General features: G+C 31.2%; 1 protein-coding gene across 1 annotated transcript; it reads left to right on the top strand.

The window, feature by feature from the left end:
• Positions 1–223: 223 nt before the first annotated feature.
• LOC129801073 (uncharacterized) lies at positions 224–12,907 on the top strand (the record flags this gene model as incomplete). Its single annotated transcript, XM_055845831.1, has 7 exons — positions 224–366; positions 3,710–3,982; positions 4,975–5,282; positions 7,089–7,275; positions 7,335–7,397; positions 7,673–8,016; positions 12,210–12,907. Coding segments are annotated over exons 1-7 (2,016 nt in total), but the record flags the coding sequence as incomplete, so codon positions are not given.
• Positions 12,908–17,144: the final 4,237 nt, after the last annotated feature.

The raw sequence follows: 17,144 nt of genomic DNA, 5'->3' as shown, positions 1-17,144 counted from the left end.
TGTCAATGTCAGTCGATCTTGGAAGTTCACGCACTCAGATTGCACTTGTTTTTCCCTTCACTGTCTTCACTCTCTGCTGATCGTGTCTCTGGGTCGCGGTGCAACTTCGTGGGATATATCTGCATTGAGCGTCGGATAGCCCAAGATCAGCCACTTTGTCTTCCACCGTTCAATCGTCTAGATCGCAGTTGCTAAAGTCTCGATCTAACGCTCTTGCTGCGGAATGTGTCGTGCGTGGAAATACGTGGTTTTCTTGTGGTCTTTGATAGTGCTGGCACGTGCAGATGCCCCCAGGTATCACAAAGAAACTATACGGAAATTGCAGGAGGAACAACTCCATAAAGTTGGGATTTACTTCTACAGTCCGTGAGTTTGAATTTTAAAATATCGTTGTTAAAAGTATTTTAGTGAATTGTTCTTAAGTTAAGAGATAAGTTTGAATGCTTCATTTTTTTTTAATAAAAAATGTTGTGTAAAAAAAGTTAATGTGACTAAAAGTTAATACTCCTACCGATACCCCTTTTAGTTGTTTTTCGAGTTTCTGTGCTCAATAAAGTTTTAAAAAAAAAGTAAATTTAATAGATCTACGTTGAATTGCGTAACAAAATAGTACAAATCATCCATTAAGGGAAACTGGGGCAACACCAAACAGGGGTACCACCAAACACTGCGATTTTTCAAATAGGACTTTAGAGAATGAGATTTATATGAATTCATAGATACTATAGGGATGCTTGTCCAGCGAAGAATGATCCACATAGTTCAAGTAGTTTAGAAATGAGAATCTTTTTTCGCAAAATTATGTGATTTTGATAATATTAGTCATTTATATATCTACCTGGAAAATAAAACTGAAATAAGTTACATCAAATTTCACTACACCTGTACTTTCCTACATGTTTTGGGATAATATTTATGTATTTATTAAAAATATTAATGTTCACACTTTTTAAAAGAATAAAAAATCAATCACAAAACAGAGTTTGGGGCACCACCAAACAGGATAATTTCTCACAATTGCAGATGTCGCGAGCGTTGCTTGAATGGCAAAATTTTTCTTTTTATCTTTCTTACTCTTTCTCTCCCTCTTTGTTCGATTTCCAGAATTTATATCCATTCATGGAATTTTCAATCAAAATTCAGATGAAATGGGAGAAATATAGTTTTATGAACCTAATTTTGTCTTAAATGAGTTTTTAATCAAGAATTGGTGGATTTTTTTTCGATTTTATTAAAAACAAATCTGAAGAGCCTTCATGTTCGCCACGATTTAGTGGCGCTGCTTACCAAAAAGAAGTCTATTGTTGTCAAAATGATGAAAAGTCAATAGAAAAATCCCGTCAAATACTTTCGTCAGATATCTTTAAGATTTCTGCAGAAAATATCTACATCTCTGCCGAAAATCTGCCGAGAAATCTGTAGATATTCCTACGAATTTTATTTAGGCTTGGGAAAAAAATCGTCAGAAATTTTCGCAGATTTTCTGACGAATCCTGGTGCATACTCTGACGAATTTCTGTAGATATTTTGCCGATTTTCTGTAGATTTTTTTTCTACATTCCAGACTTTCCAGACAGCTGTGTCTGAAAAGATGGAATATTTTTCACTGAAGTTTGCAAAATTCAATAAAAATTCTGCGACGCCGTGTTATAAGTAGAGAATAGTGAAGTGAAAACTTTAAGCAGAGTATCGACCTAAATTTCGTGTTTTTGTATCATTTTATGGGCGATTTTTAAGAAATTAGTATTTTTGCTTGAATCTTTTTACTCATCTAAAATGTTTAATCGGTATAATGCTCGTTAAGCAGAGCATACCATTTTCTTTGTAACTTCTACAGATTTCCTATGCAGAAATTCTGCCGAGAATCTGAAGATTTTCGGAAGAATTTCTGCCGAAAATCTACAGATTTATAGGCAGAAATTCGGCCAAAAACTATCAAAATAACTCTAAATTTACTAGAATATACCGTTACAATTCAAAATACCTCCCAGTAAAATCGGCAGGTAGAGCAATGATTTGACGGGATGTGTTCGTTGTGCATTGCTTTAGTTTTCTGCTTTTTTTGTTAATATTCTAATTATTGCAGTGCTTTTTGAGGGTTATTCACATTTTTAATATCTTCTTTATAATTAAGTGCTGTGGTCAATGCCCAAAATAATTTCAATGGATGAGAAAAAGAGGTGTTTACTGGTGCCACAAAGTGTTTGGTGGTACCCCGGGTGGTTGGAAAAAATTGAAAAATGCATGGTGAAATAATTTACCTTTTTCTGGAAAATTGCATTGTTTTACATCATCTTTATATTCATTAATATACAGCTTATACCCGAGGCTATAACATGGGGTAAGCAACATTTTTCTAAAATTCACGGTTTTTTTTGGGAAATTTAGTCAAAAGCGCATCTTTCAAAACTATTTGGTGGTACCCCAGTTTCCCCTACATATTTTAGATTTTTTTTTAAACTTGTTTATTTTTATTAAAAATTTTCCGTAAATTTTTGATATTTGCATATTTAAATTTTTCCCAATTTTTCCTATGTGAGATAAGTCAAACTTTTGCCTACCATTATAAATTTCCATTTATACTAGGCAATATACAACCAAGATTTTTTAAAAAAGCATTTTTTAAAGAGAATTTTTGGAATTAAAGAATTCAAATATTAAAATTAGACTAATGGACTTAAGAGAAGGCTTTCAAGTTTCTCACACGGCTTCGAATACTTTCTATTTTTCCCATATTTATTTAATGAATCTGAATTATTTTATCAAGAAATGTGTGACTAAGAATAGCTATTAAAGTATATTTCCATATAGATAATATCGTGTTCTTTTGGATGTTAGTCCCAACGCTAAAACGGCGGTGGACGCAATAGAAAGAAAAGTAATTATCGTTACTGCGTAAATTGTAGTGTCTTTAAAGTTTAAAGCATTTGTCGATGAATAAATCTAGACAAGTCAGACTGTGTGCAAAGCCTGAAAGCTTTCCCCTATTTGAAGATTTTAAATGTAGATGTCTGTTCCAAGTATTTTTGAGTTAAAAATACAGGGAAATGCCATATTTTCTCCATCTGTTTATCTGTCCGTCCGGTTGTCGCTAGCTCTAGAGGCCAAGCGGTAAGAGATAGAGACTTGGGACCTGCAGGGCCCCCCTCCATAAGTTGACCCAGGGATCATTAACATGCTCCTCATTTTTATGATATAATTAATTTATTTTTATATCATCCCTAAATAGTTCTTACTAAATACTTCTTTTTCTAAATACTCTTAATTGTTTGGGAAGATTTAAAATTACATTTTTCATTTTGCAGAGTTTCTTTACAATCTCAGCTTTTGCGTTTGAGATAATGCTCCAAACATGTACAAAAACTGATGGCATGTTGTATTTAAATCATATGCACAATTCAGGAAAAAATCACTTTCTTATGAGGGTGATTACAAAAATATGTGATAAATAATTTATTCCTTCAGTTATTAATGTAAAAATTTCCTAAGACATTGTAGACAATTGGATTTTTGCATATCTTAGAACAACATTTTTCACGTGATACTACGCATTTTGAATTTGTCTCATTAATTATGCTTAAATACTTAAAATTACCGTTGTATTAGACATTATAAATTTCACACAATAAAATAAAAGCACTGAAATATTCATATTAAATTTTTCAAGGTATTTTTCCTCTATTTATGGTCTACAACTTTTTACTTGAAGATACCTGAAAAATGAAACAAGGATCCATCCTGAAGATCCCTTACCTATTGGCTTCAATAATAGCCTTCCACTCAAAGTTGTTATTCATGGATGGATGGGCAATAAGAATCACATTACAATAGACCCTGTTAAGAATGCTTATCTAGCACTTTCCTGCTGCAATGTTATCACTGTAAATTGGGAAGATGGTGCTCGACAGAACTACGATGTATCTCGATACATGGTGGACATTGTTGGCAGAAGAGTTGGTCAGTTGCTTCATGATTTTGTTCAGTAAGTTTCTTATGGGGCTCAAGTCTTAGGATCCACGTAAACTGAGGCTGATCCTCGAGAATATTTAACTTGTAACATTTGGCAGTAAAGATTTATCACAAGTCATGTACTGAAAGTTGGGATTGTCGATTAGAGGTCCATTACAAAAATTTCCTTTAGGGGGAAGTGAAGCAAAATTTGAATTGGGAAGCTTTAAAATTGAGCTTTTTTCTTCTATTTTAACCTTTAAGGACGATTGGAACATCGGTATCCCATAAAGAAAATATTTTTTTCTGACTACCCAAAGTTATTTTTATCTAATGTTTATTATATAATTGTAAAGAAGAATGTTGAAGGAATCTAGAATATTTTTTGCAAGTCTCTAGCTATTTGCTATGTAGTAAATATTTAAGCTCAAAAATGGCGAATTTTTAAATTCTCAAATTCATAATTGAATTTATTTATTTTTTATACTTCCAATTTTTTTTAAGCAAAAGCCTTTTGGCAATAAAAACTACAATACTCATACGTACGTTTTTCATTAAAACGTAAAATATTATTCAATGGTGTTGTCAGAAAAATTACTGAAATTTTTGGGCTATTTTTGTCCCTATCGTTCATAGAATCACAAAATACACAGAATCAGACTTTGTTGGACTTTCCAAGGTTAGATGTAAGACTTGTCATAGATTATGTTTACCAATTTCATTTTTATTGTTGATTTTCGGTCCGTAACAAGTTTCTCGTCCTTAAAGGGTTAACATGAAATTGGACCGAAAGCAACTGCGAAGCTAAATTACTTTATGATAAGGCCCTATTCAATTTAAAAATAGTAGAAACACGACCAATTGGAACGCTGTCCCAATTCAAACGTGCCTCACTTCTCCCTACCTAATCCTTTACTATCAAATCTTACAGGCCAAATATTCTCGAGTATCAGCCTGAAGTCTATTTGGATCCTTATGCTCTGATTACTACGCTATAAGGTTCCCTATGATTTTGCAATCTTGCAGAAGGATGAATGTTTCACCTGAGAACATTCACGTTCTTGGACATAGTTTGGGAGCTCACATCGCTGGGAATATTGGGAAGTACTTCAATGGGACAATCAGCAGAATTACAGCCCTAGATCCAGCAGGACCACTTTTCCGGATAAACTCCACTGATGCCTGCAATCGCACCGACGCTGCCTTCGTCGACGTCATCCACACGGATGTCGGAGTTCTGGGGGAAAAGAATCGTCGTGGTCATGTAGATTTCTACCCCAATCGTGGCTTTCCACCTCAACCTGGATGCTATCTCCTGGACATCTTAACTTTCTGTAAGTTTCAATATTGAAAATGATCCCATACAAAATTGCATTTTTCGCCTTGACTTTTTAACACTTAAATCATGAAATAATATTTTGTCATTGAAGAGTATTAATAGAGAGCATAACGGTATGATAAAATTTATTTTTAATTGCTCAGTAAATAATCATGAACTTCTTATTGAGTACAAATGCCGTTGTTCAGGTTTTTCTCAGTTCTACTCTCAAAATAAGGCTAAGCTCGCTAAGCTCTATAATAAGGTTTTTTCTTAAAACCACAATGGAGCAGTTAAATTGTTTTTATATGCGTTAAATTGGGAAAGCGACTTTGCTTTAAAAGTCAATTAATTTTGCTTCTTGCTGTTTTAAAATTTTACTAATCCTACTTAATTTTCTTTGCAGAATATTTACTTCAGTATAAATCTTTCTGAAGCTGATAAAGTTTAGTAAAATGTTGTTATTTCATTTTATTAAAATAGAAAATAGTTTTTTTTAATGTTTTTTTTTTTATGAACAAGAGGTTTAATTTAGTATAAAATTAAATCCAGAAAGAAAGGCATTCCATTTGTTGGCTGTTTCAAATTATTTTTATATTGATTTAGAAATCAGTTGACTAACAACGACCAAAAAGCTTAATCAATCAAGCTGAAATTTGTAAAGAAAACTAAAAATAAGTCAAGAAAGCAATTCCTTGGATACTGTATGGCGTTCTAAATGTAAACCATCAATATCATTTAGTTAGCAAAAGAAGTTCGAAAAATTCTGGAACCTACAGATGGAACACGATTTCTAAAAGATTTCTGAAAAAAAAAAACAAATTAGTAAGTTCGACTATTATCAAAATCGCTAAATAGAAGGGAAATTTGTGAAATAATTTTTAAAAGAAATTTTAGAATTTTCTTTTTTGTTTTTATTTAATGGTTGTTAGGGGGTGTGACTTATTTTTCTGCTCGAACTCCACGGAGAGAGCATTATTATTATTCCTCGATTTTCAGTTATATTTTGACTCCTTACCCCTCAATGGGTCGTACTTTGGTAGACTTTGGGAGAGCTGAAGTTTTGAGTTTTCTAACGTCGCACTGTTTGTTCATGTGTCCGTCGGGCTGTCGCTAGTTCTAGAGTCCAAACGGTTAGAGATAGAGACTTGGAACTTTTAGCGAGCCCCCCTATAAGCTGACCCATTTTCATTTTTTTGGTATGTTTTAGAGATTATCCAGACGGATATTTCGTCCTTATACGAAAATACCATTGAATCATTCCTAATAACGATTTTTCAAGGTCAAATGTTAAAAAGGCTCTAGAGAACGCAATTCTTAACCGAATGGTATCATGCTTGGGTTCGTCGGAAAGGTCTTGGAATTCTTGTCAAGCCTGAACAGATTCCAATTGGTTATAAACCATTAATAAACCGGTTCTTAACCGTTAACTAACTTTCTTTAAGAAAACACATTTTACGATTTTTATATAATTTTATAGGACTATCGATTACTTCCAAAATAAACCGTTGAATGTCTACAACACACTAAATTCTGCACACACACTAAATTCTGCTACTAAGCAGTAAAAATGTAATTAAATTCAATTTAAAACAAATTTGTTTAGTATTTAATTACGAACATTAAAGGCAGTTTCACAAATTTGTAAGTTTTTGCAAAATCAAATCAAATGAAGAGTTTTTTTTTAATTTCCCTACAATAATCTTATCTGTCTTACGTCTTAATATTTTGGTTTTATTCAGCTATTAATCAATTGTACTTATCAATTTTCGTTTTCTAAGTTAGCAATGAAGGATACAGGAAGTATTTTAATTCTTTTCAGCTACTTGTAGTCACTTAAGAGCTCCCCTTCTCTATGCTGAGTCCATCCTTCTTCCTGAACAATTCCTTGCAGTTCAATGTGAGGTTTCTGAATTGTTCAACTCAATCAAAAAGTGCAGACCAAAGAATAATCTCATTAGCAGCGAAAAGAGGCAAATGATCTTCATGGGAGAAGCCACACCGAAGAAGTAAACATTTCCTGATGAATTTTCCTGAACCCAAAATAGCAATTTCCGTCCATTTTCAGTGCCACTGGAGTCTACTATCTGGAAACTAACAATGCAGCTCCGTACGGAAAGGGGAAGCATCTGTTTGTCTAAATCCAGAGTTTCCGTGTGGGTTTTATTAATCGTATTATAGTTGTCTTTTTTTATTAATAAAAAAACAAAAACAGTAAATTGAGACTTTTTCGCCGTTAGATAGACAAAGAAAATTTTCCCTTGACGCAGTTTTCACTGCAATCTTTCACCCACATTGATTATATTGAACTTGAACTTGGAGGTTGATTATTCTAGCATTTTTCTCAATTGAACAAAGTTGCAGAGATTAACTTATGGAATAAAGATAAGTGGAATCATATGGCAGAACTCTAATGGCAATTCGATTAGTATTGCTTAGGATCTCAGTGAATCTCGACGTATTCTCTCTAGTACAAATTTGTGATACTCTTTGTGATACTTCATCTGAGATGAACAGTGACTTTGTTATTTTAGTTTTTATTGCAAGCTTTTGTGGATTATCAGTGGCGGATGATATTGATCTATCTAGTATTAAATTTTACTATTTTGCGCCGGAAATGTCTACGGAATTATTACTGGACAATAGTACATCCGAACTACCCTTCTTCAATGAAAGTGAAACTGTGAAAGTTATTATTCATGGATATATTGCTGGATACAAACACCTCTCGATATCACCGTTGAGAAATGGTAAATAAAGGGTGAATAATGCAATTTAAGAAGTGATCTTAATTTTATTCATTATAAAATGTCGCTTACTTTCACAATTAGAAAGAAGAGCTCAAGGCAGAATTAGTATATCAAACCTGATAAAAGGTTGTTTATCTAATATGACCCTATAAATTCAACAATAAACATTTCCTAATGCGCAATGTAAAATAAGTAAACATCCTAGAAAACTTACCTAAAAAGACCGATTTAAATCATCTAGATTTTCTTTCCTCTTCCTCGCCTTGATATCTCAATTAAAATACAAAAGATTTGAAATTCTTACAAACATTGCAACATTGTAATAACATTAACCCTTTATTGATCTATGAAAAGAATTTTATAATTTTCTTTTTGATTTTCTTTCAAATTGATTTTAATAAAATAGTATAATTGTTTAATTAATTTGTAAATAAAAATGCATTCAGTCAAACTATTTAAAATTTAGGTCCTGGTGAAAATCCCGAAAGTTAAAAATCCTAAAGCCAAGATCCCAAAAGCCAAAATCCTGAAGGTCAAAATCCTTAAAGCCAAAATCTCGAAAATCCAAAATCCCGAAGGCAAAGATCTCAGAAGGCTCGAAATCCCGAACGCTAAAATCCCGAACGACAAAATCCTGAATAGCCAAAATCCCGGAAGCCAATTTTCCGAAAGGGTCAAAATCCCGAATTTTACTAAAAACTTTTTTTTTCAGTATTAAATGCAAGTATGATATAAATATATAAATTATTAAGCGATGAGTGGATTAATTTTTTAATGTGATTCAAAATGATTCTGCAAAAAAAATTTCAAAGTGATCAGTAATTTTTGAAAATGATTAGTAGAAAACAATTTAACTAAATAAAAATTTATATTCAGCAGAACAAATAATCCAAAAAAAGCCTCTTTCATATGATGAAAAACTACATTTAAGAAAAAGGACGTAAACCAAAATACAGCAATCTGATTGGCTGAGGCTTATGTACTTCTGCGTAGAACTTTTTCATAAAGATGATTTTATTTCCTAATTTAATTTCCAACTCTTCTCAATTGCATTATTATGACACATCTCAAAACACGTCTTTCTGCACTAAATGCACACATTTCTCATCTCACCCGGAATCACACGCGGGGGCACCGGAGGCACACTTGGAAAATCTTCTCTGGCCTATATTGTATACTTTTCGCACATTTGTGTATTTTCACGAAAGAAAACGAATAAAATTATTTCTCGCAACGCATAATTGATTTGAAAGCTGTTTTCTTCGCGTGGATTTGATTCAAACGCAATTGAGAACAGTTGGGAATTAAATTGAGAACTACCAAGTAAAATTTTTTATGCAACTTTTCATCATGTGAATCCAGCTAAAGAATAATTCAAATAAATGTTGCATTAAAGTGATCATTTTTTCTAGTTTTACTGACTAAATTAAATTAACCTTGCTTAAATTTAATATTCTGTGTTAATTAACCACTATTTTATTGCTTAACATGCTTTTCTTTAAATGGTGCTTAAAGTTAATTGCTATGAAACTTTTTTGACAGCTATAATATACATTTACGTAATTGATTCAATTTATTTATTGGATACATTTATTACTTCTAAATTATTTTAAGATGTCAATAAAATTATTATTGCTTGCATTCAAATAGAGTGCAATATGGTACTCATATAGAACCCACTTTTTCTAGGAAACAATATTTATTTATTACTTTATAAAGATTACAACTCATTAATAAAAATAATAAAAAAAATGTTAATTGAACGAAAATCCATGAATAAACTTATTTTACAAGAATTTATTGTACTATACACTTGGTTTTTTAAGTTCAAAATTATAGAACTTTGATCTTCTTCAACAAAATTTTATGATAATTTTTAAAACAAATTTTAATGTAAAAATTTCGAACTTAATAATAAAATAAATTCCGTTAATGCTAATAATTCCATTTTAGTTTAAAAAAAATCTCTCAATTCATGAAGTTTTTAAAACTTAATTCAGATGCCAAGAAAAATTCGATAAAAATTCATAACATATTTTAGACGTAAAAAAGTCATGATTTTCGTTTAAATAAATTATCTTTTTACTAAATTTATTTATTTTTACCGGAAACAAACATTTACAATTTGGTGAAAATTAATTTTAATTTATCCAATTTTAGCTTGCTGACTAAAATGATTAAGAACGCTGAATCTGCGTAGGGGAGACCGGGGCAGATTATCCACGTATAGTATTAGATAGTGGTATCTTATAGTTTGCCTTCGAATGAATATTGGGAACCACTCTTTATTCTAAATGAAGTATATTCATTTATTTATCAGCCTCATACAAAAATTATTTGTACAAATTCATTTGGTGGCTAATTCTACCCCGGTCTCCCCTACTTGTCATTTACTTTGCGTTGCGTCATTATAGTAGTTTTAATGTAATATTTTTAACTGTTATAAGTTAACTGATTATTAATTTTTACTATTTTAATATTTGTTTCAAAGAAAATAAATAATGCATCATGACAAGATATATTTTTTTTAAATTAAATTTTGTTTTAGAAATCACTGAAAGTGTTTTCAAAATTGCCGTAAATATTTTTTAAACTCATTAATGTAATGACTGCAAAATTGGAACTGGAACCTTTACAAAATTCTGTTAAAAAAATAGTACTTTGTTACTTGTAAAATTAAAATTAAAAATTCAGTTTAAAAAGTATTTTCATAAAATCTCTAGGGGAAAGTGGTCTGCCTTTGAACGTAAAATGATGTTCAAAATTTGAGATTTTTTTCAGAGTAAACTACAACATGAGTTTTACTTTGCACTACACCAAAAAATTCTCTTGTTCATTGAGCTTTTATGCTTACCCCATTCAGGACTCGCAAGTCCTCAGTTTTTCCTGGTGAGGAACTTAAAAATGTTATGTCGATATATTCAAAGGCAGCCTGCATGGTCTGCCTTTGAATGTGGTTAGGCAGCCTTTGAATCTTAATCTTTCACTGAGAATATTAGGTCTGTAACATTAAACGGCCCATAATTGATTAGCATGAACCCTAATGCACTCAATAAAACAATCACTGTAGTCAAGAGTCATTATACAACAACATTTTTTACATTTTTCTGAAGCACTGTTTTTCACTTGAAAATTTGTAATAAAACGCAATTGAAGTTGACAATTGTCAGTTTGAAACATCCTGGCCGGAGCAAGATAGCATATTATAAGTATTTGTATGACATTCGTCAGACCAAAGTAGGAGTTCTATTCTGTTCCCGGACAGGAAGCTGTCAGACGTTTCAATGTATGGAAAAAGAGGATTCAAAGGCACACAACATTAAGATTCAAAGGCTGCCGCAGAGCAATATTTTCAAACTTTTATCACCCACAAAAATTGTCTCATCTGAATCAAAATGTATTTGGAGAAATACCATCCAAGAATAACCTTCTATGATTCACAATAGAAGATTTGTTCGAAAAATTATTTTGATTATGAAAAAACACATGAATTGTGGAACATCAAAATTACAGTTTAGAGCTCAGTTTGGTTTTTTTTGCCCTAGCACCTAGAAAATAAGAGCTAGGGTCTGCATTTTTTTATGACTTGTGAGGATTATGAATAGCTATCTAATAGTTAATAGAAAAGAATTTATGCTTTAAAGAAAAATGAAAAAATTATAATATTCAAAGGCTGCCGCATTCAAAGGCAGACCACTTTCCCCTAGTAACATTTTTCTTTTGTTTTATTTATTTTGCCACGGATTTCGTTATTTTTCAGCATTAAAACTAAATTGTAGTGTTACTAATATTTTTTTAAATAAAAAAATAATATTCAGAAATAAAACTTGGCAATTTTTTTTCTAAATTTTAATGAAGAAATATTCTAAAGAGGGAGCTAAGGGTTAAATTTCGCTTTTTAAATTAAATTTTCCAACAATAAATATTTGACTACAATTTTACAATTAACTATCGGAATGTTTTACACAAAAATGTGAATTAATTTATTTTGAATGATTGTGCACAAACAAAAATACCTTGAGATGTTTCTGAATGTAATAAAAAACATAAAATTTAATTCAAATTCTAGCGTTGCGATTGCAATGATTTTTCTAAATAGTAGAACACTAAATCAGTGTCATCAAGGTTAATGTAAGGTTTGAAATTTAAATTGAAAAGGAGTAATTAAAAATAAATCTTTCAATTTTGGTCAGCCTATCTCTCAGCTGGAGCTCATAACATTGTCTGTGTGGATTGGTCAGAAATAGCTTTTGGATTCTACCCAATAGTTCGGTACCGAGTGGGTCCAGTTGGAAAACATGTTGCCCATATGATGAGAACACAAATTATGTCCAAATATCCGAATCTTCAGCTTCAGCAATTCCATATCCTGGGTCATAGTCTCGGAGCGCACATCGCTGGAAATGTGGGCAGGAGTTTTGACGGTCAATTAGGGCGAGTTACAGGGCTTGATCCTGCTCATCCTTTATTTAATTCCGGAGATAAGGACTGGATAAGTCCCTCCACAGCTCAATTTGTAGATACCATTCACACAGCAGGAAATACCCTTGGACAAATGACTCCTACTGGACATATTTCATTCTATCCAAATGGAGGTCCTCCACCTCAGCCTGGTTGCTTAGCTCTGGACTACACCACATTTATTCAATGTAGCCATTTAAGAGCCCCTATCTTTTACGCCGAATCCATCATCCATCCAAAGTCTTTCCCAGCAGCTAAATGTGATTTTGAAACAATTTCAAATGATGCTGAAAAATGCCCAAGCCTCCGGGAATCAGGAAACATAACCTACATGGGTGAGTCCGTGGACAAAAGTGCAACAGGAACGTACTACTTCCTAACTTACAGTGTACCACCGTATGGAAAAGGAGCAAGTATGTCACAATCACCACATAAATATAATAAAAAAATCATTAAAAATTTTTTTTTATTCATTTCATATAGGATTTTGAAACCCCGCGCTTTGTACGTTCGACTTTAAGAGCTTTTCGAACAAAGACACTGCAATATCGACCAACAACCAAATTCAAACCAAATGGCAGTTGAAAGTTTTGAGCTTTAATACAGAGAAGATGAAATAAAGAAAACAAGAATATATCTATTGATGGATTAGTGACTGAATAATTGAGAGAAATAAAATTCAAACAATTGAATTCCGCACCCGAAAATTTGTTAATCTTGCGATACATATCGAGAACTATTAAATACATCAAACACATCAAAAGATGATGTTCGATGAATTGGAAAAGAGACAAGTTTAATTTCTCTTCCGCAGGAGAATTCTTCAGAGGATTTTCTGGTATACAAGAATTTAGAATTGGTGTTTGGTAAGCTTCAATGGGATTGGATTAAAAATTTATGAATCAAAGATCGGTAACGTTATTCTGATTGATGTTCGATAAATAGGTATATAATTTTAAAACTGAATAAAATCAACTTATTGTACAATTCAAAAAGTAGATACATGGACTATATGAATAATAAACATTTGTATGTTGTTTTTTTTCAAAAAGAATTTAGAATAATTTTATCGTTTATGATAAATTAGTAGCTAGTTTCAAATTCAATAATGCTCAATCAAAAGTTATTTGGTGTTAGATTTCTCTTTTTATTAATATTTTCGAGTTTATTTCTTGATTAATTAGTCTTATTCCAAAGCTTTCGAATAAAACAATCATGAATAACTAATCTAAAAATTAATATAACTTGTAAAATCAACCGAGTCAAATATCTCATTAAATAATGACGTAAACAGTAAATTATTTGAAGAAAAGAGATAAAATTTACAATGCCGTAAAATTTATAGACGCTTTTAGCTGAGATTGTAATACTTAGTAATGGAGGGGTGGGTAACACGTTTTTTTTTTTCAAAAGAAGCGAGGCCCTTTGCGTCCCATTCAATATCATAATTTTTTAAATCTACTAAAAGTGTCCATATGAGTACTTAGGGGAAACTGAGGCAGTATAGTAAACATGGGGTAGTTGTAAACACTGCGATTCTTTTTTTAAATTATATTTTAGACTTCAGAAGACAAGATCTATATTAATTCATAAATATTATTCAATTTCAATTCAATTCAATTCAATATATTTCTCCTCAATTAATGCCTGGTTACGGCTGCCGCCGACTTACCTATTACAGACTTACATATTATAGCGATACATGTTTAGTGAAGAAGTGAACGACGCAAGACCAAGTATTTTATACATGAAAACTAGTGTTTACAAACTATTTTCATGTTTGTTACTGCCCCAGTCTCCTCTACTAAATAATTAGACTAACAACTAATGAGGATAGACTCTTAAAGTCAATAAAAAATTACAAATTTGTGTAGTAAACTAAAGACTTACTTAACCAGTAAGGTTACTAACTAGACTGGTAGTAACTAGTAAGGTTCATAGTGTGTTTAACTTAAAATGTTTAAAAGAAACTTGGAACTCTGATATTAAAAATATTTATCTTAGAGTATAAACGTTCTCTGAAATATAATTTAAAGAATTAAGGCTTGAACGGCTTAAATATTTATCTGAGAATTGCATAAATAATAATCAAAATATTTATTTTTATTTTGAGCGTTATTATATATTTAATATTTATTTAAGATTTAAGCCTAAAACGTCCCAATTTATTTACGAATTGCTATATTATTTCTTAACACTAAACCTGCCGACCGTTTTTGATAGTTTTTCGGCTTTTCGGCTAAATGACAAACCGCGGTAGGGTAGAATACTCAACAAATTTGTCTTGGAAAAGAGCAAAAAATTAAAATTTAAACACTGTAAAATATATTGCATGCATATTTTAAGAAATTCATAATGTTTGATGGTGACATTGTACCGTTTAAATATGTCTTAATTTTAAACCGGTCACTTTGACTGGGTCTTGGTAGGTTTAGTGTTAAGAAAAATTGGACCTAAAAAAGTTGAGATGTTGTAAAGAATTTTATCAGAACAGTTTTATTATATTTCATATTTAAAATATGTACGACAGTCATAAATTGAAAAAAAATCCTTGATAGCAAAAATGAAAATGTTATAGTTTCTGGAAAAAAATCATTTAGAATCACTATAGAAAGATTAGAATTCATGTTAGCAAAATTAAAATTAAAATGCAATAGTTTTATCTACAAAAATATTTCTCTAAAGGCCTCTACGCATTGGTAGCAATTTTCGTCAAAAATTGCATTTTTGACAGAATTTTGACAGTTCTGCCTACAGCAGTGCAGACAATTTCCTTCAAAAATGCAATTTTTGACAAAAATTGCTCCCAATGTGTAGAGGCCTTAATCTTGCAAAAACTGTTTCTTTAGCTTTAGTATTTTTGAATTTTTTTCATTAATTTTTTGCTGTTTGATGTTTATTTCAAGAAAACCTTAATAAGGTGTTCCTCAAAGAATTTTGTTAATTCGAGAAATATGTGTTTAAAATAATAATAGGGGAAGCGGGGCTACATTGAGCGGAGGGTACATTGAAGCTAGATCCTAAAGTGCCTTAATTTCGTAATGGTTTTATAGAACTAAACTACATTACGTTAAATTTTAGTTTACTTTAGAAATATGTGAAAAAATTCTTATATCAATGAACTCTCAACACTACATACTCTAACTTCCCTCTACAGTTACTTAATTTCATAAAATGTAAAAGAAAAGAAAATTAGATATTTCATGATCTCGAAAGGCATTTCTGTTTATTATTAAGATATTGTATAAACCTTAATGAAGCCGGTTTTTGCGGCCTACTAATTTATTGCTTGATTTTTAATATCCTTATCACTTTTAGATTAAATTATTGTATCTATTTGATAATGACCTTAAATAATTTTCTACATATCAATGGGTTTTATAGGTCAATGGCTAAATAACGTAGAGATCATAATTATCACCGATTAGGCCAAGTTTGAATTTACTAGAGAGGTCTTAAAACTCCTGATAACTCTTAACTGGTTTCTAGTGCTTATGAGCCGATAAATATTATTGATAATTAATTTTTAGGTGATCAACTGGATGCAAATAAACTGGCAGTTAAAGTTAAAAAATTGATGTAATAAATTCATTAGAAGATACATCTCTCAACCAATTTGTTTTATGTTAAATATATTATATAATATTTTAAAGATTATGGATTGTAAAGGAGGCAAAATCTAACAAAAAAATTGGAACTGAAGTAGATAAATAATTTTAATTAGAAAAATATGAATACCGTAGTATATTTAAGTAATTCTAAGTGTTATCACTATACGAGCATCTCTATTGATCTAATACAAAAGCGTTCTTGATGTATGTACAGTACTACTCCAATAGAGTCAACACATTTAATTCTTATGTACCTGGTATATTTTAAGTTATTAATTGTTGTAGTTACTATTTCACTCGTTAAGAATTGTCTCTTAATCTTACTTAACAAAATTTGTTTAAAAGTTTAGCATTAAACCTAAAATTTTACATTATTTTTCACGTTTTTTTTTTTAATTTTTAAGGGTTGACACTATGGGAGTCGTACTGTATATACTTGTCTATAACATTAAAGTCACAAGTTTATGCATTACGCAAAGATGAGATGCTTATTTAGTCTAACTGTGTCTTTTTCATTAAGTTTCGATTAGTGCTTTTAATACAAAGATACAAATGACTTATATTATTTTCTAATGTAATGCATAGGGGAAACTGGGGCACCACCAAACACGGGATACCACCAAACACTGCGATTTTTCAATCGGGTATTGTATATTAGAGGATAAGACCGATAAGAATTTATAGGCACTATAGGGATGCTTGTCCACTGAAGGAATGGTCGAGATAGTCCAAGTAGTTTAGAAAATTAGTGTTTGGTGGTGCCCAAGTTTCCCCTATACGTCAGACTGTCCTATATCTGCCTTAAATTTAATTTTAATTTTCTTTTACTCTTCCATTGTTTTATTAACAATTTACAATTAGTTTTCGTTATATTGTTGCGTAGCCAAAAAAAAATAACACGCAAAATGTGTTCTAATCATTAGTCGTGTTTTCTTGTGTGATAATGATAGGGTCCACGTGAAGGTATTCAATATAATTATCAGCGGGATTCTCACCTTTACAGCATCGGACTATTCCTGGGATTTATCGAATAATACCGACTCATGACTGTGGCTG

This window comes from Phlebotomus papatasi, chromosome 2 (genome assembly GCF_024763615.1).
Source record: "Phlebotomus papatasi isolate M1 chromosome 2, Ppap_2.1, whole genome shotgun sequence".
Classification (NCBI taxonomy): Eukaryota; Metazoa; Arthropoda; class Insecta; order Diptera; family Psychodidae; genus Phlebotomus; species Phlebotomus papatasi.
Note: the sequence above shows the minus strand (reverse complement) of the source record. Positions and strands in the feature narration are given on the sequence as shown.